At 44.4% G+C, this 23,806-nt stretch overlaps 1 protein-coding gene across 1 annotated transcript; it reads left to right on the top strand.

The window, feature by feature from the left end:
- The first annotated feature begins 2,255 nt into the window (after positions 1-2,255).
- Positions 2,256-22,933, top strand: gas2l1 (growth arrest-specific 2 like 1). Its single transcript, XM_034542512.1, has 5 exons — positions 2,256-3,513; positions 11,815-11,922; positions 15,681-15,777; positions 16,719-16,977; positions 18,284-22,933. Exons 1-5 carry the CDS (start codon positions 2,776-2,778, stop codon positions 20,346-20,348), a joined length of 3,267 nt encoding a protein of 1,088 aa, XP_034398403.1. The 5' UTR covers positions 2,256-2,775; the 3' UTR covers positions 20,349-22,933.
- The last annotated feature ends 873 nt before the right edge of the window (positions 22,934-23,806 follow it).

Genomic DNA, 23,806 nt, shown 5'->3' with positions numbered 1-23,806 from the left:
GACTGATTAAATACCTTTAAGATATAAGTTACTCTTAACAAAAATAGTAACGTGTTTTCTGCTTTGCATGACTTAATGCTCCAATACACAGCAATACTATTGTAAACTGACATCACCAAAGACACGAGAACAGTGAGCTGGTTTTAATGCTGGTATCAAATCATTTTCAACATTTTTACTTTCTTTTTTCCTAATCCCTTTTTTTTCTTTTACTCAGTCTACCTGCAGTTAAGCTTTGGCCTCATTGCTGAATTTTTCTTTAGTGTTCTCAAAGGCAATCAAGTAAAAAAAAGTGCTGTTATTAATCACAGATGTGTTTTTCCCACATTTTATTTTTTTACATCTGGTGGACATACGGACATCAAAACAGTCTTCCTTCCATGTTTTCTTTTGATACACCTACCGGCTTACCACTCGATAACCCTTCCTGCAGGATTCTGTCAGTGTTGTGACCGTATGTTGCATCCTTTGCAGTATCTTCTATTTCACACTTAGTTACCCAACAACTTTTTCTTCATTACAAATAGAGCTTATTACAGGAGAAGTTGCCTCACGTCATAATGTTGAGAGGTACAGTAATCAAGTCTATTTCTGTGTTTTCTCTTTTGGTTTTTATCCCTCTGTGAAAACCTACAGCTGCGGTTTAAAGTACTTCTTATTTACTGTGGAGGGTTGTTTGTGTCGATTAATAGTGCTGGACAGAAAAGCTGATTCATCCAGGCCCAGAAAATGATCTCATCAACCCCCACCTCTCTCTTTCTCTCTCTCTCTCTCTCTCTCTCTCTCTTAAACAGACACATCCCTCTTTTTTAAATTCAAACAATCACACGAGTCTAAGAGCCTCTCCAATAGTTTGTCAAAGGGGAAATGAGGTGGTGGAAAAGATTTTGAAACGCCCAGTCACAAGTTTTTGAGGACACAAATTCCAGATACGAGAGTTGAATTTATAGATGAAAGATACGGGGTTCTGTGCAACTTTCTGAATAAGGGCACGCATAGGTCAAACATTCATAACACGTTTTCAGCAGTATTGTAAAACTTTAGTAGAGTTTTGTATTGGAAGACTCCTCAGGATCCAAAGCAGTTTCTAACCATGTGCTTTGCGTTCTGTCTGTGAGGCGTTACCCATCTCTTCACACTTCGATTACAGACGGGGTCTTTACAGCCCCGAGCAAGTTTCACTGATGTTTTTCTACATCTCAACTTGCCATTAAAACCTGAAAATCAGCTCTGCTCACTAAAGTGTGACCCTAGTTTCAAACCTGTTCCGTGAGCTGTAAAACCAGTAGTCCTCGACAATATCAAGAACGGGATGTCTGGGCTTGCGTTCTCATTCCGGCCTGTGATCTTTTCTAGATCATAGAGAAGAAGTCGAGACATCAAACACGTCTTCTTCCTGAGTTATTGCAGCAATGAAGTAGCACCAACGGCCACCTTATTATCTTGCAATGTGTGACATGCAGCACAAACATTCTCTGACATGCACACAGAAGATCATGTGCTATTGACTTGGCTACTTTGTCTTGTGCTGTGTTTGACTAAACTGTTTAACACTATCCATCCAGTGCATATCTCTCACTATCACCCCACTCTGCTGTTCCAGGGTTCACCTGCTCTCTCCAGTTGGGACCCCTTTAACTCCTTCAACTTCTGGGACATTCATTACAAAACATGAGGTTTAGACAAGGTCATTAAAGGTTAACTAACATATCACATGCTATGATCATTGATACGATTATACTGAATGTATTGTGCTAGCAGAGTGAGGCATCTTGTGATGCTGAGATGTTAGCTTTATTGACCTTTAGGCTATTTGGTAACGAGACCACACAGAGGCTCCATTATTGAGAGAAGATACTGTAAGAAGCCTGATAATGTGGCAACCAAATGAAAACACGTACAAATACATGACTCTTTTCTTTTTTAGTACAGAGTGAAACAGTTGTAACATTTTGTGCAAACCATCAGGAACTGAAATGAACGAAAAAGACCACAGTACAATAAATACCTACCCCTGATAGTATTGTACAGTTCTTACAAATACAGTTACATTTACAAATTACATTTATTTGGAAGCTGTAATTAATGTTTTTTAGATTCAGCCAAAAATGATCAATAACGGCGATAATACGCATTGTTATTGAATAATCCGAGCAGAACGTCTGTTTTAAGGAGTGCGCGTGCCGAGTTGGTGATCATGGGGTTAAGTTTTCCTCCTCTTGCTCGCGCTGATCCCTCATAATGGGATGTGCCACAGAGTCGCTCCGCCGGTCTAAGCTACAGCAGGTCAACATATTCAGTGCGAGAGGCGGGCCTGATGAGCTGTGGACTCGGTGCCGCGCACTGGTCGTGATTCCATCGGACGCACAAGACATGGTGACACGTGGATCGTTGTGGGCGAGAGGACCCGCCGGCCGCCGGGTGGATTAACGGGCCGTCGCGTGGGTGTGTATCGGCGTCCCGGACCGCTCCGCAACCCCCCTTTTCACGTCGGGACCTGGCGATGCGCTCTGTAGAGGAAACGGGATTTTGCAGAGACATCCGGAAAACGCATCCATGCGCCACGGCTAGACCTCATCCCGATATGCCTCTGACATCACAAAGCCTGCTCTCAAGGAGCCCCCGTGAGAAACCACTGGCGCAAAGCGGCATGGGTGCGTCAACGCGGTTATTTCGCTTCATTTTGCGGGCGAGGCTTTGGAGCGCAGTTGTGCAATGAGACAATCGGGAATCGTCAAGTAGACTTTATCGATAGGCTACATAACTCGACTAAATATGGCTGATCAGAGCAACATCCAGTCCTCCGCCTCCAAGAGTATCCGGCCTTTTAAATCCAGCGAAGAATACCTGTACGCCATGAAGGAGGACCTGGCGGAATGGCTGAACACCCTGTACGATCTCGAAGTCACTGCGGACAGCTTCATGGACGGGCTGGGGACGGGCTGTGCCCTGTGTCGGCACGCCAACAACGTCAACCGCGCCGCGCAGGACTTCCAGCTGGAGTACCCGGAGGCGGCGCAGTCCATGAAGGTGCCGTCGAAAGACGTCGTCTTCCAGTCACGCAACGTCGTCACCGGCTCGTTTGTGGCTCGGGATAATGTGTCCAATTTCATCAGCTGGTGCAGACAGGAGCTCTGGATCAAGGACGTGCTCATGTTTGAGACCAACGACTTGGTGGAGAGGTGCAACGAGAAGAACTTTGTGCTGTGCCTCCTTGAGGTCGCGCGACGCGGGTCCAAGTTTGGCATGTTGGCCCCCATGTTGATCCAGCTGGAGGAGGAGATCGAGGAGGAGATCCGGGACCAGGAGAGCCTGCGGATCGATGCAGGGCAGCCGGCTGAGCAGAGTCCGCCCAGCAGGTGCTTCAGTCGGAAGGAGAGCAGTCACAGTGTGGAGGATGAAGATGATGACGAAGAAGAAGAAGATGATGATGATGATGATGAACCTGATCCAGAGCCGTTCATCTGGCCGCAGAAGAGAGTTTTATGTGACATGAGAAATCTGGATGAATTGGTGAGTTGAAAAGATAAAGAAACAAACAACGCAATCCTCTGTCTATTAGTGATCTGCTTATTAAGTATCCAAAATAAGCAGTTGACTCTATAACATGAGTCACACCTGCATTATGATTCATCCTAGCCATTATCATAGTGTAATGATCTTGCAGCTCAGATTTCACACAATGGCATCCTCACTGCTCATAACACCGGTGTGACAAATCGTCTCCCAGGCTTCTCACTCACAGGCCTTGATCAGAAGGGTTGTTTGACGTATGACGCAGCTCATAGAAGACCAAGCTCTCTCACAGTAAAACACAGAAAGGTGTCAAAAGTCAAGCGCCATCTCTGAAAATATCATATCAGTGCTATGAAGAATGCAGGTCCGTCCCTGTGGTGTGAGTTTGTGCCTGCATCTTAGCTTTGTTTGAGACAGTGCTGTTGAATTCCTGCCCACCTGTAGGCTCAGTGTGTACTTTACACCCAACTTCTTGCTTTCTCTAAAAAGGTCACATGTCAACTCTGTGACATTTCACCTGCATTCTTGTAGACATGTCAGCTCTATCTCGAGAGTGTTGACCATGATCTTCAGCCTCTTTCATTTAGCTTGTCCATCAGCAACAATTCATCAAATGCCCTGCAGGCGATGACGATTCTGAATCGCGCCCTGCTTCTGTAGCTCCTTTACCAACACTACTGAAACAAGTCCCTTTTTCGCGCTTTGGTTCTAATACGTTTGCTGTCCCGTGGAGTTCAAACCATCGACTCTGGTCACTTGTCCAGTTGAACCGGCTGACCTTTGTGAGGGCCCGCCTGACACAAGCACATTCGAGAAGCAAAGGTCGTGTTGGGGGCAAAGCTAATGAGCAGACAGACAGAACAGCAGGAGCATGTGCATGGTGTGTGAGTGTGTGTGTGTGTGTGTGTGGGGGGAGGAGGGGGCATTGATATTTTCGTGTTGACGAAGAGAACAAGGTCCGTCTTTGGCCCCAAAGATGTAGAAGGAGGAGGGGAGACAGTCACACTCATGCTGGCCAGGCAGCCGAGCAGAGCGGCTCCAGCGTGACCCCCACAGACAGAAATAGGAGAGCATGTGGAGGAGGACGTTCAGACTGCCTGAATCCGCAAACTCTCCCTCATATGACTGTGGATCAAACAAGCCGCCTGTATTTTCAGGACAAAACGATTGGAGGAAAGCTCCAGAGCGTGTGCCTGTCTCTGCCTCTCTGACATCCGCACTGACCCCGGTCACTGTCCCCCCCCAGCAGTCGGACAGTGACCAACAGACACATTTGACTTGACTGATTCGAGAAGTGGCATTTCCCTGTCATCACTTGTCTGGTGAATAAAATCTCCACCTCCCTTGTCAACCGAAGAAAATTGCATGCATGTACACTGCGCAGAAGAGCCCGCATCAGCAACATGAGGCTCTCCAAACGAGGAGCCACAGTGGTTCACAGATGAGAGGCTGCTATATTACAATAGTACCAGTGCACCATAGTACCAACACTTCTTGTCTAATGGCTTTTTGAGGCCCAGACTAGATCCACTAGATACCTCTTCATTTTCTGGACTGCATTTGGTTCTTAACCAGAAAACAGTCAACATTAAATCCACATTTTTATTTAAATACAGTCATTTGATCAACATCTGCCAGCCACTCCGTTTTTGCTGTGAGGTATTAGACCTCCCTGTCATCCGTAACATTAGTCACAAGTTTCTCCTGCAGAATACTCTTCTTTGTATTTCTGTCTTACAGGAGATTAGTGTCTCGGTATTACTGGAAACCTCATTTCTAGTCGACATGAGTGTCTGACAGGGAGGGAGAGGAAGACAGTTAAAGGGTTTAGTTTCATCGGCCCACAGCTGTGACACCAGACTGTGTGTGTCCGCTGCCCTCAGTGAAGCCACTTTGAAGACCTTCCTGCATCATCCAGGATGGATTGGGTTTCACTGGTTTGGTTTTCATTCTCATTTACTGATTTATTTTCCATAAAAAAGAAAGAAAAAGTAATCCGATTAAAAAAAATAGAACGCAATTTATTCATGACCACTTGCTCTTTTCATATCCAATAACATTTCTGATGAAATGTCATCAATTAATTACCAGGCCATTCGCTTCCACAGAGATGTGCACAGCAGCTTCAGATGCTCGTGCAAACAGGAATACTACAAATTTGCAGATTACGTTTAGTTATCAAAACTGAACGTGTCCATGAACTCACCACATTGCCCAAATCCAATTAGGTCTCAAGCAGAAAATATGAGCTGTGCAGCGTACGCATGAACACAGAGTATTCCTGTATAGAGACATCTATACAGGATAATATTTATGCATTTTTCAGAATCGTATATATCAAGACCAACTTTAATTTCTGGTCTACTATCTTTAAAAAGGTTTCCGTTCTTGTGGAGCTGACAGCATCTCAATGAGGTTTGTGGTTTTGGCTCCCACATTCTTCTATATGCTGCGTGGTTATTGAATGATCAAACTAATCTTGTTATACAAGACAATAAAAGTGTTGTGATAATAGGATTACAGGTCATTATTCTAATGAGTGTAGAGTGACAGTCGGCATACAGACAGCAGGATTATCTGCCTATTTTATAATCACACTCAAATGTATCACATATAAGTTATGATTACACTCTGCTTATAATATTCTATTTATAGGTTGCTTTTGGGATGTAATGAGAATTTCAACAAATGAAGAAGATGAGGAAGATTACCTCCCCTAGCTTTGTGTCACATTGACAAGCTTGTGGATACAATAACTATTTAATCTGAAGGAAGCCGTTGTCTATCGTAACAACACTCATGTAAACACTCACCACCACTGTGTCCTTCTCCCACTCATCCGCCACTCCGTGTTATTACTCATATCACTGTGGGACTGTTTTCCACTCTAAAGTTGAGGAAGTGACCGGTGTCTCATTTCCTTCATCATAAATTGAGTCAGTGACAAATGTTTCTTTTTTTTTTTCTTCCCATTCCTGGAGATGTTATTTTTTCTCAATAGTAGGTACAGACAGCAGCTGGTTCACATCGCTATATGTGCACATTCATGTTATCCTATGCATTAGGGGATTTTCTTTCATATCACCACTCGAAAGGGATTATAACAGCGACTTTGATTGGAACTGGATTGTCCTCCACGCCACAAGCAGCGCAATGTAAAGAAACACCGTTATCCACTCGGCCCTGGGCACACACAGAAGTGACATACATGTAATCATTTCAATGACATTTTCTTAATGCACCCTCTAATTGTTGACAAGTTTACTGCATGCACAGCCATCTATACAGTACAATATTTGCGCTAATAAACAACAGACCGTCCGAGCTTCACGGCCTTCCTTCATTCACATCTTTCCTTCTTCTTGCGCAGTCATTTAAACTGGTTCATGTCTCTTTTCACCCCAGGGTTCAACATTCAACCCTTGTTTAGTTCATATATGTGCAAGCCTTCATTCCCATCCTCCACCCGGTCTCCGACAGAGATGATAAAGCACAACAGTATGTCTTGTTGGTGGCATTGACAGGGTGATGTGAATAGACTGCCACTGTTGTCAGCGTCTCAATCAAAGACTTTGGATGGAGACACCAACGGAGCAAAGGGGGGGACGGAGTAATAAAGAGGGAACATGTGTGTATTATGTCGACATGGACGGTCTGCTCCATTAACATTATGGTCCAATTCATGCATTCAGGGAATACAAAAAGGAGAGTAGACAACAGATAGTGTGCCTAGAGTGACTTCACTGTACACTCTGTTAAACCTGACTGGAATGGATGCCACTCCGGGAGGGAGAGCTACAGTACAGAGGGGAGCTAGAGTGAAAGATAAAAGTAGGTCACCATGCTTTGCATTGGGTCACACTCATACGCTTTGCTGAGTGAGCGTGGCATCCTTCAGTGTTTCTCCCTCCTGTGTCACATGCACTCATGTTTGTAGGGGTTTAGTATTTTACTTTACTTTTTATTAACCTCTAGACTTTGTACAGTAACAGTACAGACTAGATTACACTCCTGCTCACCATTTTCCATGCAGCAGTGTTGCCTGTGGAAACAGCTGACTCTGCACTCTGCCCGCTATTTGTCTTTATTGCACCCCGTTTGATGCCGTTCCAGGATCGTTTGCGTGATTATCATTTAATTGGGCGTTCATCTGAATCGGCCTCTGTCTGTGTGAGTAGTCTGGTAATTTTCTGCACCTGCCTGCAGCCTCCTCGTGCGAGTCTCAGGTGGTGAGAAAAGCGTCGGACATCCATCCCTTTACCCTCAGCGGTCCTGAGGAGAAGTGCTGAGTGTTCTTGAGCCTCATCAAAACAAACCGACGAATGACATATAGATCCTGGCCTGATATTTCACTTCCTGCGCTGGGTGATTACAAGGCCGTCTGACTGAAACAGATGAATAATAGAGTTATTCGCCTTGCAGCACATGATGTCTATTAGATTATTACATTATTCCAGCATCCCAATGGGTAGTTCGCCATGTGGCCAGAAGACAGGCATTGATTTTCATGAATGGTTTCGTTGAAGCCATGGCTCCAGTATGATTATGATCCTTGCTCAAGCACACATCATACATTATAAAATATGTCATGGTGTTATCATTTCTGTATCAAATGGAATAGTTTTGTATCATATGCTTATTTGCTTTCTTGTGTCTACATGGTAAAATATGCTGTAGATGTTTTTTTGGAAGCTTTGGACAGAGCCAAGCGTGCGGTCTCCTTTGTCTGCAGTCTTTGTGCTTGTCTAAGCTGACTATCCTCACATTTAATGGACAGAAATAAAAGTGGTATCGATCTAAGGAAGGAACGTGCATTTCCCAAAATGTTGAACTATTACCGTAATTCGTTCTTTGTTTGCTATATTATTCATCTCCTTCTTGCTGTGGAATGTTCCTGGCAATAACTGACACACCTCATCCCGAGGCGTTTGTCCAACTGTGTTTTTCTGTCTCACCTCTGGTGGTCTGGCCTGTTGAACCAGCATTCTAATAGTCCTTAAACACATGTGTGCTCATTATCTCTCCAGATTGTCCCCTCAGACTACAGGTCCAACATACTCAGCATTAATTCAGACATGTATCTGCTCCCTGCAACCCCCCCAGGTTGTTTGAAGAGATCATTTTTGAAAAGCAGGCTGTTCCGTGTTTATGAGATATTGCGTGAGATATTGAGTCGTTCATGCAGGCTGTCAGGACAGTGGTTTAATAGGAGGATAGAGTCTGACATGTATCTGTTGTCAGTTGCGTTCACAGGCTTAAGGGATGCTTACAGTGGGTAATGAAGCAATAACCCCTCAAGTTCTAAAACTCACCTGCCTACCAAGTAGGCGTTTGTTTTCTTGTCTCTCTCTCTCTGCGCTTATCTGATGGTGAGGTTGTTTTATCTTGGGAGGTTTCCTGCCATGACAGGAGATCCTCAGGGTAACAAGATAAGCTAACAGAAGGGTCTTGTTGTCATCTTTTTTAATTCACCTGGAAAGCGCTCTACACAGTTTATTGATCCTCCCAATTTCATCAACCTCATAAAAGACAATGTAGTCTGCTGTAAACCCTGCAATCTACAGTTGTGTCTCCTGAAGTCAAATCCTGGAAACACCGTTGTGTAATTCCCTGTGGAAGCGAGTTGTAATGTTCACGTTTTATTGTTGAAGTTTGGCTGTAATTATCCTTCGCATAGCAATCATAAAAGGAGCCAGTTGCAGCAATGCCAACACACCTACACCGATGTCTGATGACTGAGCTGGAGCAAACTGTGTTTGTTGACTCATGAGGAGAACAGACTATATTCAAAGGGCTGTGCGGCTTCTCAGAGTACATTGACAAAATGTAGACCCCAGTCCGAAAACAAAACCAGAACTATATTACTTGTATGCACGAAATCTCCTTTAAATTCAAATCATACATCAGTAAATGTCTAGCAGAACATTATCGGCAACCATGCACATTCCTTTGTTGTACTATTTAATGTGAGGCTACAGGATACAGTCTTAGTGTAGCATGTTAGTCCACATCTCAAATCAGTGAAGAATATAAGGAATACCACCAAAACATTGTTATCTCCCCCTCCCATTTCCTCTCTTCATCCCCAGGGTTTGCTCTGCCCTCAGTCTCGAATGGCCCTTCAGATGAGGAAGGAAAGGAATGAAGAGATTATTGACTCTCACTGAGCAGATAGTACAGGATCTGAGCGCTGTATATGTATATGTATATGTATATGTATATGTTCTTTACGATAAACTGCTTTGAGACAAGGCAGCAGTTCCTTGATCATGAAAGTGTTTCTCTCTAAGCATTCCTATCTTAAGATAGATACAGCCGAGTAGGGGAGTGCTGTGGATTGCTCACATTTTTTTCTTTTTCTTCACTAAAATCTGCAGCTCTCGCTGAGAGCGTCCCTAATGTGACGAGCCTCCATCCATAATTCATCTTTCAGTTTTTCGCAGCGTTCCATTTCCGCATGTTTCCTGTGTGACCTTGTCTCCCTCCTCCCCTTCGATCTCATTCTGGTGTGTCTTTGTGTTTTGGTTTCAGTGTGTCTGTTTGTACCCATTGTTGACACTGTGAAGACATGGGAAGTGCACACATTTCATGTCAAAGGCTCCACAGAGTAAATATTTCAAATGCCAGGACTGCTATGGATTAGGTTATTATTAAAACCCTTCATGGTGCGACTGCGTATCCTGCTGTGTGTTTCGCACGAGGCACAGTGTGCGAGTCCGTCACCTTCCCTCTGGAGGAAAATGCATGACCTCAGCTGTACAGCTCTGGGGAGGTTTTGGGAGTGAGAGAAAGGCTTTAGCATAGCGAGAAGGGGGGGGAAAAAAAGTACAGTTAAAAAGGGAAGGGCACAGCTATGTGTGTGTCGGTTGCCATAGCAATCTTTCCATTAAGTCACTGGCCAGGGTTTTTTCCAAACAGAGCTCGCCCACCTCCTGCAGAATGAAAGACGGAGGAGTGACAGAGCGGAGAGAAAGAGAGGGAGCATGCTGATGTAGAAATGTAAGCAAAACAAAGAAAGCAAATATAAATATAGGGCTGGTCAGCAAGTGCATGGGCTAAGAATAAAGTCTGAAAGACAACAAAGCGGATAAGAGAGAAAAGACAGAAGCAGGTGAGAGGGCGAACAGATAGGCAGGTGAGCTGCTGAGGTTTAGTGCTGATCCCACACTCTTTAATCAGAAGGGGAACGAATGAGGGGTGCTGTTTGAGGAAAATAACAAGGTGCCTCCTTAATCTACCGAACACACCATAATGTAGGCGCTCACACACACACTGCATCCCATCAGCCGTGCACAGCATGAAAGCTACTGTAAACAGCCAAAGGGTGGGAGCTCACAACCTGACATTTTCCTCTAACACGTCATTTGAGCACTTAAATATCTATAAAATACTCTCCTGCCCTTGGTAGTGACTGCCTCTGCACACACAGCCATGGAGCAGTTATTCCACTTCTCTCCGTGGGCTTCCCTCGGTCCACTCCTGCTTCTTTACTTTTCTCCCTGCTGCTCGACAAGTGTGCATACGCCTTTGTCTGAGAGAGATGCCAAGAAAAACATCAAAGTTGTCCAAGCCTGCGAGATCCGCCTGAGCAACACAGCCGGATCTTGCTCCGCCCTGCAGTCGTGTCTGTGCCTAATAAGCACCCCCGGCCACAGCAAGAGCACCGGTTTTTGACTCCTTCGATTCAAAACCCAGCTGGCAGCGCAGGCCCGCTGACATCACTACCACCAGTCTGGTTTCTGAACTCTCTCTCCTCAGTTTATGATGTCACAACCGTAAACAATGTCATGAAACAGCCCAGAGAGGCAGAGAGGGAGAGCATTCATTATTCCACAATCCACATGTGTATTTTTGTGCTTTTGTGAAACTTTGCGGTGAACTAAATGACCAAAATGTTCTGGAGGGATGAGACGAGGCAGGGCTTTTAATGTGGTGGGAGAGCGGGGCGGGGAACCCTAACACCCAGTGGGTGCTTAAGAAAGAAGTTGGCAGGAAGATGACGCTCAAACAATCCACGCTCGACGCCCTCATACACTGAGGCAGCCGAGTCTGCTCATTTCTCACACCATAAACCAGACTCATGGTGTTGTTGACACATAGTGCTCAGAACCAGTGGCGCTTTGGTCACTGGGCAGATACATGTGACTAAACATGACCTCATGTATGGGCGCTGACCTGAAGAACAGGAAAGGATTGCCGTCAGGTTCCTCTCGGATGTGTGTGTGTGTGTGTGTGTGTGTGTGTGTGTCATGTTTGTCTGACGTGGATGTTAAACAGCTTTTGTTTTGTTCTCCTCAGGTGCGTGAGATTCTGGGCCGGTGTTCCTGTCCCGCTCAGTTTCCCATGGTCAAGGTGTCGGAGGGGAAGTACAAAGTGGGAGACTCCAGTGCATTGATCTTCATAAGGGTAGGCCCTCACCTCCATAAACTGAATTATCTGTCACTGTGAGCTTTGCTTTCAATATTTACGGTCATAGATTAAGGTAGAAAGGAAAATAATTGAGCATTGTTTTGTCAGTGAAATTCAAGATGTTTGATCAACTGCATGGATTCTTTGAATATCAAGCACAAACCTAACAGGGCTTTCATTAACCAACGTCCGGCCTTTTAAACATGTTTTTAATTCATTTTATGAAACTAAAACGGCCTTTGATTAAGCTGCTTAACATACCAAATTATTTGTTATGCTTTATACCAAATAAAGAATACAATTAAAATGATTGTACACTGTCAGGTCACTTGCACTTGAAGGTTGTTTCTAGTTTATTACAACTTTGGTCTTATTTTAGTAGTTTTGATTAGTTCTCACTTTCCTCTGTATACTTTACCTCCAGACTAAGTGGTTCATCTGACTTATCAGTCTTGTGTTTCTTGCCTCCTTCAATGTTGCCATGTGGTCAGATGAGAAACTACAGAAATGGAGACCAACGTCGTGCTAAACCTGAATCATTCCTTTAACACAGCTGAACATGTATTTAGAAGCTACTTTGGCACATTGCACAGAAGACTGTGAGGCCTGCAGTCGTTGCATGGAACCTTACGGTGTTGGCATATGGCCTCATGTGTTGGTTTAAGGAGAGCAGGGTTATGCAGCAACACATAAACCTATCCGCTGCTCGGCTGCATCAAAGCCCAGAGAACCGTACAGCATTGTGACTCCTGTCTCTCGTAGGAGTGTTTAGAAACCGGCCCACTCCCAGGACTGTACTTTCTTTCTCACTGAGACACAATTAGAGCTTTAGGTCACTTCCTGAGTTTGGCCCTTATCTTGGCTGTGGCCTGTTTCTGCTGGACTGTTTGTCTCAGTTTCAGTCTAAGAGCTGCCACAGAACCGGCTCGAGGGCTCACAGGACTGGGCAGGAAGGTTGGTTTATACCAGGGATCGATTTGGTGTCACTTACCGAAAATGTACTCCAGTCAGATTAATGTGACTTAATGACTCGTTGACCTATTCTAGGTCTTAAATGTCAATATTTCGTTAGTGGCACCACTTTGTTCCAGACAGGGAGATTTGATATACACTATGTGGAGTAATGTTTGGCACCAGCACCTCGATCTGGGAAATAGTATTTTCTACATTATTCAAATGTTTTGTGAACTAATGAAGAATAATTTAGTAGTTCAATCTTATATTTTCCTTTAAAAATAGACCCTTCGTAGCATAATTAATATTTATGAATTAAGCTATGAATCGTTTGACCACAAATAACTAAAAGTTTAGATGAAGCATTATAGATTGTGCAACCTCAAAAAAATAAATAATAACATACAGTATATTTAGGGAATAATACTTTTCACCAGAAGCCACCGTGGCATTAGCCGTGGCACACATAAAATGATTAATATTGCAGTCACTCTATTTTTGAAAGTCTATGTAACATGTATTTTTTTGTTGAAGCACACTAAAGTGATTGTCTGTCATAAAGGAAGTCCTGGAACAGAGACAGGATTGTTCATTTTTCATAAACGCACAATTATGAACGATAAGGCGCCCTAAAGCCATCATTAGAGGCTGCTAAATTAATCCTGAGAGAGAAGACTGTCGTATGAATTTGTGATGGGGAAAAAAGAAAAGACCTCCCTGCCTTCAGCAAAATAAAAAATACATAACCTCTCCTCCCTTTTTATAATTTTCCAACAGCCCCCTAAGAAGCGTTTGATCAATGGACGCTCGTGTTTGCCGGTTGGAACAGCCATTTTAATGGGATAGACGTATTTAAATGTGCCTGTTTGCCCTGTGAGTGTGTGTGTGTCTGAGCTTTTGACTGGTCAGATTAGCTCTCATCACCCCGTCTCCGCCCTCACTGTGGATGGCAGTGATCACACATATGCCCGAGCAGCTCCAAGTGCGGCCAACACACTTCCCTTATTCTTCTGAGGGGAGGAAGCGGGCAGCCGGTTTAAAAGCCAGTAAACCCCTATTTAGCTGCCAAAGCTCTGACAAGGATCTCACGCTGAATGAGGGGATGAGACAAAAAGCAAATGGGCGAACGGGCCGCATGAACTTATAAGACGTCTTTGTCCCCCGGGAGGCGGCTCCCGAGAGGGAGGAGATGACGTCAGTTGAGGGGCACCACAGCTGAAATGAACCATGAGCTTAATTTTTTTGCTCACCAGCAAGATTTAGGAAGAAATTGGTTCAACACGCCCACGCAATGATGACAAGAAGTCTCTCTGTTCGCTGTTGCCATAGAAACAAGGATTGGGTCTCTCTGCACTGAAGACTGTGATACCCCTTCAGTGGTTGGGAAATCAGCCCGCTATGCCACAGATCTAAAGGGGAACATGGTCCCAAATCGTCCATGTAGCCTCAGCAGTTGTGTACAAAGTACGACATGCATAATGAGCTTGTTGGTTATGGGAACAAGTGATATAGAAGGAAATAAAGCCTTCTAAGGCCCTTGATCATTCTCTTTATAGTCATGCTATTATCCCACTCGAATGCATTTGTTTATTTGGATTCCCAGTAGCTGTTACCATTGTGAATAAGAACACATTTATTAAATAAAGATATGAAGCCATGTCTATTGTGTCACAACAGCACCTCTATCATGGTATGGTTATGCAAAAACTAAAATAAGTGATAAGAGAGAAGTAACAGCAGATATGTTCTGTAAACTGCTTAGACAGAGAACAAATGTCTGCTGAATTGTAAAAATGTTATATTTCAAAGTAAGCAGTTTATACTGTCAGATCTGATAGAGTTAAGCAGATCTGCTGTTCTGACAGATTTGATGTAGTAGAGGAGCCGATGAGAAGGCTTGTCTTGGATTGCGGGGATTGTATGAGAGAGAACGTGGGATCAGGCCTCTCAGGGGCCGGGAGATGAGGCGCTGTGCCGCGTGTGATTCGGTGGAAATAAACTCTGTGCCAGCCCACGCACATCTACCACTATGGCTCTGCCTTCCTGCACCCTGAGACACGGGTACAACCTTTAAAACATGTGGCTGCAAGACCCTATCGCACAACCCAAGGCTGGGGGACGCATCCGCGGGGCTCTCACATCCGGAAAATGGTGTTGCTTCAGTCAAGGCAGCTTCTGCCTTGAGGGTCTGAGGCTCTTCGGTCTGATATTGTGGATGTGTGTGCTTCAAAGAGCAGAGGAGAGTAGGAAGTGACATATCCAACCAACCCCCTCTGTTATGACGATCCAGGCCCACTCTCCTCCCTGCTCCTCTCCACGGCAACTTAAGTCTAAGCTGAGGAGCAGAGAGGACAGCGGGGGTGAGTTGCCATGCTAATTCCCCCGGCTCCCCTCTGAAAACACGGGCAAGCCAGCTGAGAGGCATGAGATAGGCCAAAAAAAAGGGGTGTCTTTCACAGCACTCTTTCTTATGCTACCGTGCTCTGCTTAATTGTGAGTTGGCATGGCAATGAACAGCCCTCATAATGGCAGCAGATGGGGGGTGATGTGAGAGAAAGAGGAGGGATGGGGGAGGGAGAGGCAGAGGCACAGGCAGGGGTGCATCTAGATGTTACGTAACATTGAAGACCGGTCAGCCTTCAGCGAGCGGCGCCACTTGTGGAATTTGCATGTCTATTGACTTGTGCAGTGTGTGTTGCAGTGCAGTTGATCAAAAGGTTCAGCCGTTTTATTTGTGCATGAATGTGTATGTTACTTTCTGTTAATCTATTGAAGCCTTGTCTTCTCTTTTCCTGCCTCAGGTCCTTCGTACTCATGTGATGGTGCGTGTTGGAGGGGGCTGGGACACATTAGAGCACTATTTGGACAAGCATGACCCGTGTCGCTGTGCTGCTTTTGGTAAGGTCACCTCTTGTTGCCCGTCGGCCTCTTACAAAACAACTTAATTGTTGTCTATCTGTGTTGCATAATTCATAATGCATTTAAGATCACAAACAAATGACTCACATCGGATGTGCTATAAGTTCAGAGCAGCAGCAGACTCTGTGAGGGTCAGCAATGTGGAGAAATAGTGTTTGTCATACAGCCCTAAGAGACACAAAGATATACTATAAGAACGGCAATCCAATTCTAAATTGTGTCACTTCATACATTCAGATGTTTGCCGCCAACTGATTTGACATTGTTGAATCATTTCATGTTGAAACCTGACCAAAATTACTTCCGTCCAGGACATTTAGGCCTGCTTGTTTGTAATGGAAAATGTGAAGTCACTCGCTACCTGATCCCACAACACATCTGTGCAGCAACTCATCTCAACACAAATACTACACTCAGTGTTTACACTCACTTGATTAGCAGCCCAAAGCACAGGGTTACATGGCCATCCACTGTGCTGGGTGGGACCATCCCTCCTCATCTGTGGGTCCACGCTGCTGCTGAAGTGATGATGTCAAGGGCCGAGCGTCTGGCCTGGACAGCTGACATGAGATGAAATCCTAATTGGTGCTACATTTCTAACCACAGGCGGCCATGTTGAAGATCATAGAGTATCAAGTGATTACAGACATATGCCTTTTGTGTTCTATAAATGTTCTCCCTAAATGGTGGGATCAGCAGCATCTCTGTGGTTGGCTAGTATCACGAGCAAGAGTCTATCTATCTCTGGCTCAGGGACGCATACAATATCTACTGTTGCTATCTAAGAGCTTGAAGACATTGATGTGGTTAACTATGATATATATATATTATGGACCTCTAAATGACTTGTATTCCTGTCAGTCTGACAATGTTGGTTAGTGGTCTGTCTTTACCCACTTGTTATCAATCTTTCTCCACAGCCCACCGCTACCACCAGGCGAAAGCCAGTGGCCAAGGTCAGGGAGCCCAGAGCAAGTCCTCGAGCGCCCACTCCTCCCGCTCCACCAGCCCAGGTCCACACTGGCGAAATGATGGCATCGCACCGCACAAACCTCCTGAGAGGCCCGGCCGCTCTCAGAACCCGTCTGTCCCCACCGAGCTGGACTCCGGTGTAGCTCGCAATCTACTCCCACGTCCGCCACGAGACCGCTCAGAACCCCGCCACTTTAATCCTCTCAGGTGATTGTGTGTGTCTACACAAGTGTGCGGATAAGTGTGTTACCTTGATAAGAAATGAATCCCTCACAAGTAGCCTGGCGGGTCACACTCACTATCTGCTGCTTGCTGTTTTGTGCCCACAAACAGAAAGACACACACACACACACGTGCACATAGATCTGGGAAGATGCACAATAAATGCACATGCCAGGAAGCCACAGATTAGGTCAGAGCAGATTTATGTAATCTCAGGTGACATTGCCCAGATAAACCCGTCTCACGCATCCATTCTACGGCAATTCCTCGTAGCTACAACATGGTCACCGAACATATTCACTCAGCTCTCCTTTTCCCCACAACTTTCAACCAGTAATTAGACTATCGACTGCCAAAAGATGGCCATGATGTGTTGTTGATGTTAAGGCCATTGTAAGTGGCTCTTTCTCTGGGGTATACAATCTGGTAAAAGGTTTAGTTGGTCACATACCTTCCCTATATGTCAGTGTGAGGACACCATTGTTCAACACAATTTGGAGCTGCATGGTGGTTTACTTTGGCTTCTCGCCAAAGTTGTGGCTCATTTCTGTATTGAGCGATGGCTCAGGCCAGACGTCAAGGCAGCAGCTCACTCGTTTTAACCCTGCGTGGGTGGGGCATCCTGTTTCAAGTGGGCCAGACTAGATGATGCCTAATCTGACAACTATCCCGAGACAACTGTTCACAGCTAACTAGGGAAGTAGGTCAACAGGTTGGCTCCATGCAGGCAAATTAGCATGCCTGAATATATACAACTCTAATTTCTGAGGATAACTTGTGAAGTCTTGTGTGCTAAACACTAATCAAAGGCACAACCTGTAATCTAAATTCAAACAAAACTGTTTACAACCTCAAAACACAGGACAGCAGCATGCTGTCATTCCTAAATGTATCTATAGGTCTTTTAATGGATGGACTCTGGGCAACAACTTAATACAGATTTTTTTTACACCAGAAATACAGTAAATCTTGGGGTAAAACAGACCAATATGCTCTATTGTGATAAGTTGAGAAACAGACCAAAAGTTGTTTTCTTTTCTACATTTATAGGATTATTTATGTGAGTACACCTTAAATCTTCATAGTCAAACAAATAACACACCCTCTACTGGGTATTTAAACTTACAATTCATACTTTATTGACCTGTACTTCTAGATTCCTTCTTCTCGTAAGTGAACTCCAGAAGTGTCTGGTTGAGAAAGGGCAGCGCTTTGTGTTGGGTTAGAACATCTACGAATGTTTGTGGTATTATTACGAATATTCATTACTCTTCTTTTCTCTTTTCTACAGGAATAAGGAAACAAAGTTGCCAGCGACAAGACGTCTGTCTGGAGATAGTGACTCCTCAACAGCCTCCTCTAAAGGAGGAGGAGGAGGAGGAGGAGGAGGGCGTTTCTCTCTGGGTGGTGCCTCACGGCGCTCTGGTGATGAGGTGGTCCTGCTTGTTAATCGCAAGGAGGGGAAGCATGTGATTGAGAGGCCTAGAGCTGGAGATCAGACCCCATCCCTGCGCCCCTCACTGCCCCGTGCACGCAGCCAATCTCGGGAACGTACTGCTCTGGCTCCGATACTCAAACCGAACCCACCACAAGGATCCGCTGATGGGTCGCGAACTTCCCGTACAGAGAGGGGCCGCTCCGTTGGAAACGAGGGCCAAAGGAGGCTCCATGGTCCACGTTCCCACAGCCAGAGTAAGTTAACTTCCCGTACTCGGCCCAGTGATGCCAGCCCGGGACCCACTCCCTGCTACAGAGACCTTCAGCCTCCACCTTCAGACAGACGAGAGGATCTTCGGGCCAAACAATTACCCCCATCCTCTCCCAGGATAGGCGGTGGGTTCACCAAGAGGCAGTCGTCCTCCTGCTCTAACTCACCTATTAAAGGGGTTCAGAACAACAACAGCAGCCCCAGCAAGAAGGTTATAACTACTCCCAGACCTCCTGCTCCTCGCTCACCCTCCATAGGAAAAGGCAGACTTCTGCCACCAGTCACTTCGGGAGGTCGACGTTCACCTCACTCAACTCCCCGCAACTCTCACCATCATGCTGCCCGCTCCCCTCGGACGTTACAGGGCCCTCGCTCTGCTGGGCGAGGCCACCATAGGAGCTGGTCTGGCCTGGAGCGCCAGCAGCCCGAAGAGGAAGTACTGGGCCTCGGTTTCCAGAAGCTGCCAACCCTAGACCCTCAGAAGGAGCAGGACCTGTATCGCAGCTTTGAGGCTGAGTTTCTGGCCAATGCACAGCAGGCTATAGGAGTGTCTTGTAGAGCCCCAGGAGTGCCGCTGCAGGGAGCTGGGGTTCATTCAGTGTCAGCACCCATTGACCCTAATGTCACTGACTCTGCCTATTCCTCCTCTAACTCCTCCACCTCCTCCCTGAATGTGGGGGCAAAGATTGGAACTCTGCCTGACCTCAGAGAATCCAAGAGAACTAATCCCCGTCACCTTCCACCGGAGGACCCCTTAAATTTACTTTATACACACAATTTTGGAAGTTCACACAACTTTGGTCAAGGAGAGCCTGAGCACTGGAGAGAGCGTGGAGGGGGTCTCAAGAAGCTCCCAGCCATCTCTAGCGCCACCGAGGACAAGGAAGCTCCATCTTCCCTGCCGGGTCTTGGTGATAGCTTTATGAATCAGGTCCCCTCACAACCTGCTTTCCACTGTAGGAATTTGAATGGAGACCATGGAGGTTGTCCTCCCACAGGGGGGCTGACAGGTCAGCAGGGTCAGCTTGGCTGGGGCACAGGGCCTGAAGGAGATGTTCCTCTGGAGAATCACCAGCCAAACTTACCGTATGACCTAGAAAATGGTGACGGCAGTGATGACCTCCCGCCCCCAGACGCATGTCCATCACCTGTGCCCCTTCCCCCCTCCGAGGACTGCTCCTTCCAGGATTCCTCCAGTGAAAACTCTTCCATGTGCTTCAGCCTTAGTGAATCCCGCTCTGAATCCCCCCCACCGTCTTCCCCCCTGGCCAACGGGGACAACAATGGAGAAGGGCTGCAGACTAAGAAAGGGCCAAAGAAGGCGGACAGCGTAGCCCCTTTCTCCAAAAACAAACTGAGTGGCAGAATGAGGCCTCGCACTGACAACAGGCCGGAAAACAGCCCCTCGCGTATCCCGACCCCGGTCAGCTACAGAGATCTGCAGGCTCTAGACACATTTTCCCCAAACCACACGCCACCACTGTCCCCTCAGAGCTCGCGCTCTACTGGTCATCCAGCCACATGCAAGAGCCTGCACCAGGCCTTCGCAGATATGATCCATCCTCAACCGCGTTGCCCAGCCATGGGCAACAAAGATTGTTCCTACCCTGGACAGTCAGGCAGCCTGGACACTGAAGCTTGGATGTAGCACGGATAAAATAGGGACTTGTTTGTCATGAACTTTGACCACTGTGTAAAAAAAGACTTTGGGCTATAGACTGTTTTTATTGCATGTCTAACACCTTCTTTTTCACTTAGTTTTTCCCCTGAAAAACTGCAGGGGGTTCACATTGCTTTTATGTTGCACTCAAGCCAAATTATTTATTACCAAAGGAATGGTTTTGTTATTACTTTTACTGTCATTTTAATGTGTGCATGGGGATGTGTTTGCCTATCTCAAAGACGCTCATGAAATGCTCATGGTTGACACAGAGAGATAAAGAGAGAGCATATGTGCTGCCATGTGCCCTGCTGAGGGGCATGGTGAAGTGCCAGGGATTTAAAGCTGCAACTCTATAAACAGTGTTAACACTAAACCTTTAGTCCGATGGATTGGCTCCCTCTTGTGGTTTGCCACTGTATCTCTGCTTGCCTTGGTAGTCAAATACTGGTACGACTGTGGTATATTCAGTCTCTCCACGTTAGTGGTCTTCATATATAGACTCAAGTATGCTTCAATAGGTAACATAAACAAAGGTAACCCCATCATTCCTCAGAACACTACATGCACTACCAATCTCTGTACAGGTGTCTGCTGTTATTAATGTATGATGTCACCTTTTCACAACAACTGAGATAGATGTTTGTTTTTAAATGCTTAATGTGCTACAGGTTTTCAATATCATGTTTGATGCAGTAAAAACATGTCAACTTTCTTTCTACAAGTGGATTAAGTGTAAAAAAAAAGAAGAAAAAAAAGAGATGCAGTGAAGGTTGTGTTACTTTGTGTCATTGTCACTGAAACAGAAATGTTGGGAGCTCCTGCCCGGACCAAACTGTACTCTGGAATACAATGCTACACGTATAGAGAAGTCAAAGGCCTGTGTGTAAATACATGTTGATGTGCTCACTAATATATGTGGGTATTTTGTATATAAAAAAAGGCATTGAATATACAGTTTAATGTACATATTCACTGTAATCAGTTCTGTGCTGCCTTAGCTATGCAATGTTGGTGTTGGAAATGCCTTGACAATTCCCTTTGCCTTAAAATGTATACGCAGGTTAGTTTTTGAATGTTTTCGCTCAACATTATTAAGATCTATTCAGTAACACTACATTGCCATCATTATCTGTTTATGATAATGGGAATTGGAGAGTTTGAGTGTGAATGTGGATATAAGTGAGGAACATTGCCAATTGGAATCATACATTATACTCGATGTACAATTCATGAAAAGATATATAATTTATTGCCTCGGCCCTCAGTGGTTTTGAAATACAGGAAGCCAGATAACCTACTTAGCAGATGGATTTCAAATGCACAGCAGACGACATGGTGACATCTTGTGGTTAAAGAAAGACCTGTTTTCTTCAAAGTACAAGGATACCGTTATCAGTGGTGCTTAGTAGTGCCAATAACAACAATATTATAAGTCGAGGTTTGATGGATGAATAATGACCGTGAGTGTCTGAATGTGTGCATCATTGCGTGAATAATAGATACTGTAACTGGATATTAACGTTCTCTTGTGAAGCTCTTGCTCAGTTGTCAAGACTTTAAGAGGCCAGACCCCGGCTACAGTACTTTTGTTTTTGGCATTTAACAGGTGTGCACTTTGTAAAATATATTTGAAAGTGGAACAGTTTAATTTGATGCCAATTAAGATGAGTAGATGGCCATTTAAAAAAAAAAAAAAGTGTTATTGACAATGGGTTTAAGAAATGCAACATTTGTGGATGACATTGTTTTGCAGGGCATTGACACAGTAAATTTGTTTGGAAAAAAGAATGTGCATATATTTGTGTACATACAGTATGATATTATGTACAGAGTTGGAGTGAAGAAGGGAGTGATGTGGGTCTAATTTATTTATTTATGAAATTAAGTTTCATTGGGCTCAAACGATATCTATCTTCCAATGCTGTTGAATGAGCTGTAAGTGTTGAGGGAAAGCTAATGGGGCCCACTGCTGAACAAACATCGGGCATTTAAAAAAGATCTTCTCAACAGTATACCATAAAGAGACATAATACATTAGAAACATTGCCAGTTTTAAACTGGTATGAAACAGACAAACTAAACATAATTGTACTGTTTTACAACACAGATACAGTAATATGATTTAATGCAGACTCCTCCTTGAAATAATGTATGACGTGTCAGTATTGTAAGAGCTACACATGTAGCTCGTTATCACTTTCACCTTTATAAACAGATTTTTACATGTATCCTAATTATTTTACATTTTAATTGGGTTTGGCTTATTTGACGACATTTTGATTTTGATCAACTAGTCTTTAAAATTGACCACTTATGTGAACTGTGACTTCATTTGGTTATCAATCACAAAAGAGAATGATTGTCCTCATAATCTGCTCTTTGTCTTGCACAATTTAGAACATGTCATGAATCTCTCTCACTGTCTCGATCCCTAATCAGCGGAATCTGAATGTTCAAGATTTGACAATTTCTTGTTTGCTAATGTTACTTTTCACTACAACTTCAGTTAAATGTACAGGTTTCTTGACATTGTGGAATTTGTATGTATGAAATAGCAATACTGCAACATTTCACTTTTTTGAAAAGGCTGTCACGTTGTTCTTAAATAAATATCTTCCTCCGAAGTTCATGAAACATCTCGGGTCTCGGGAATTGTGAAGTGTCTGTTTGAGAAAAGCAAAAGTATGAACGTTTATAATGACAACATTAATTATTCAAGCATCATGGGATTTACTAACTTTTTTTGTACTCAAAACAAAAACTATATTGTGTTTACTAATCCCATTTCTTCAGTTAACTGATATTACATTACATTGCATGTCATTTAGCTGACGCTTTTATCCAAAGCGACTTACAATAAGTGCATTAAACCATGAGTCCAAACTTAGAACAACAAGAATCGAGAAGTACAATTTCTTCAATAAAGTTAAACTACAAAGTGCTTTCGGTAAGGGACATTTAAGTGCTGCTAAAGTGCTACTATGGCGCTACCTTCCCTATTCCAGCTATAGTCGAAAAAGATGTGTTTTTAGTTTGCGAGGTGTAGAGACTTTCTGCTTTCCTGATGTCAATGGGGAGCTCGTTCCACCACTGAGGAGCCAGGACAGCAAACAGTCGTGACTTTGTCAATAGTTTTCATTAATATCTTGCTGTAAGCTAATACTAATATTAATGCCATTTGTTACACTGCCCATCGAGGTCTTGTTGCTCGGGGCTTTAACACGGTGATATAATGCATTGAAAAAATATAAGAAACACCTATTTACATAATTTGCTTTAGCTGTGCATAGAATACACTGGAAACCGATTAAGCTGTTACCACTTTTTATGTTTGTTGACTCCTTTATCAGGATGCACTCACATTACATGTTACAAGGGATTTTACAAGTTACATTTCATATTTATTTCGTCAACTCTTAGAGGTCAGTGGATACATTAAGTAG

This window comes from Cyclopterus lumpus, chromosome 9 (genome assembly GCF_009769545.1).
Source record: "Cyclopterus lumpus isolate fCycLum1 chromosome 9, fCycLum1.pri, whole genome shotgun sequence".
Lineage (NCBI taxonomy): Eukaryota > Metazoa > Chordata > Actinopteri > Perciformes > Cyclopteridae > Cyclopterus > Cyclopterus lumpus.
Note: the sequence above shows the minus strand (reverse complement) of the source record. Positions and strands in the feature narration are given on the sequence as shown.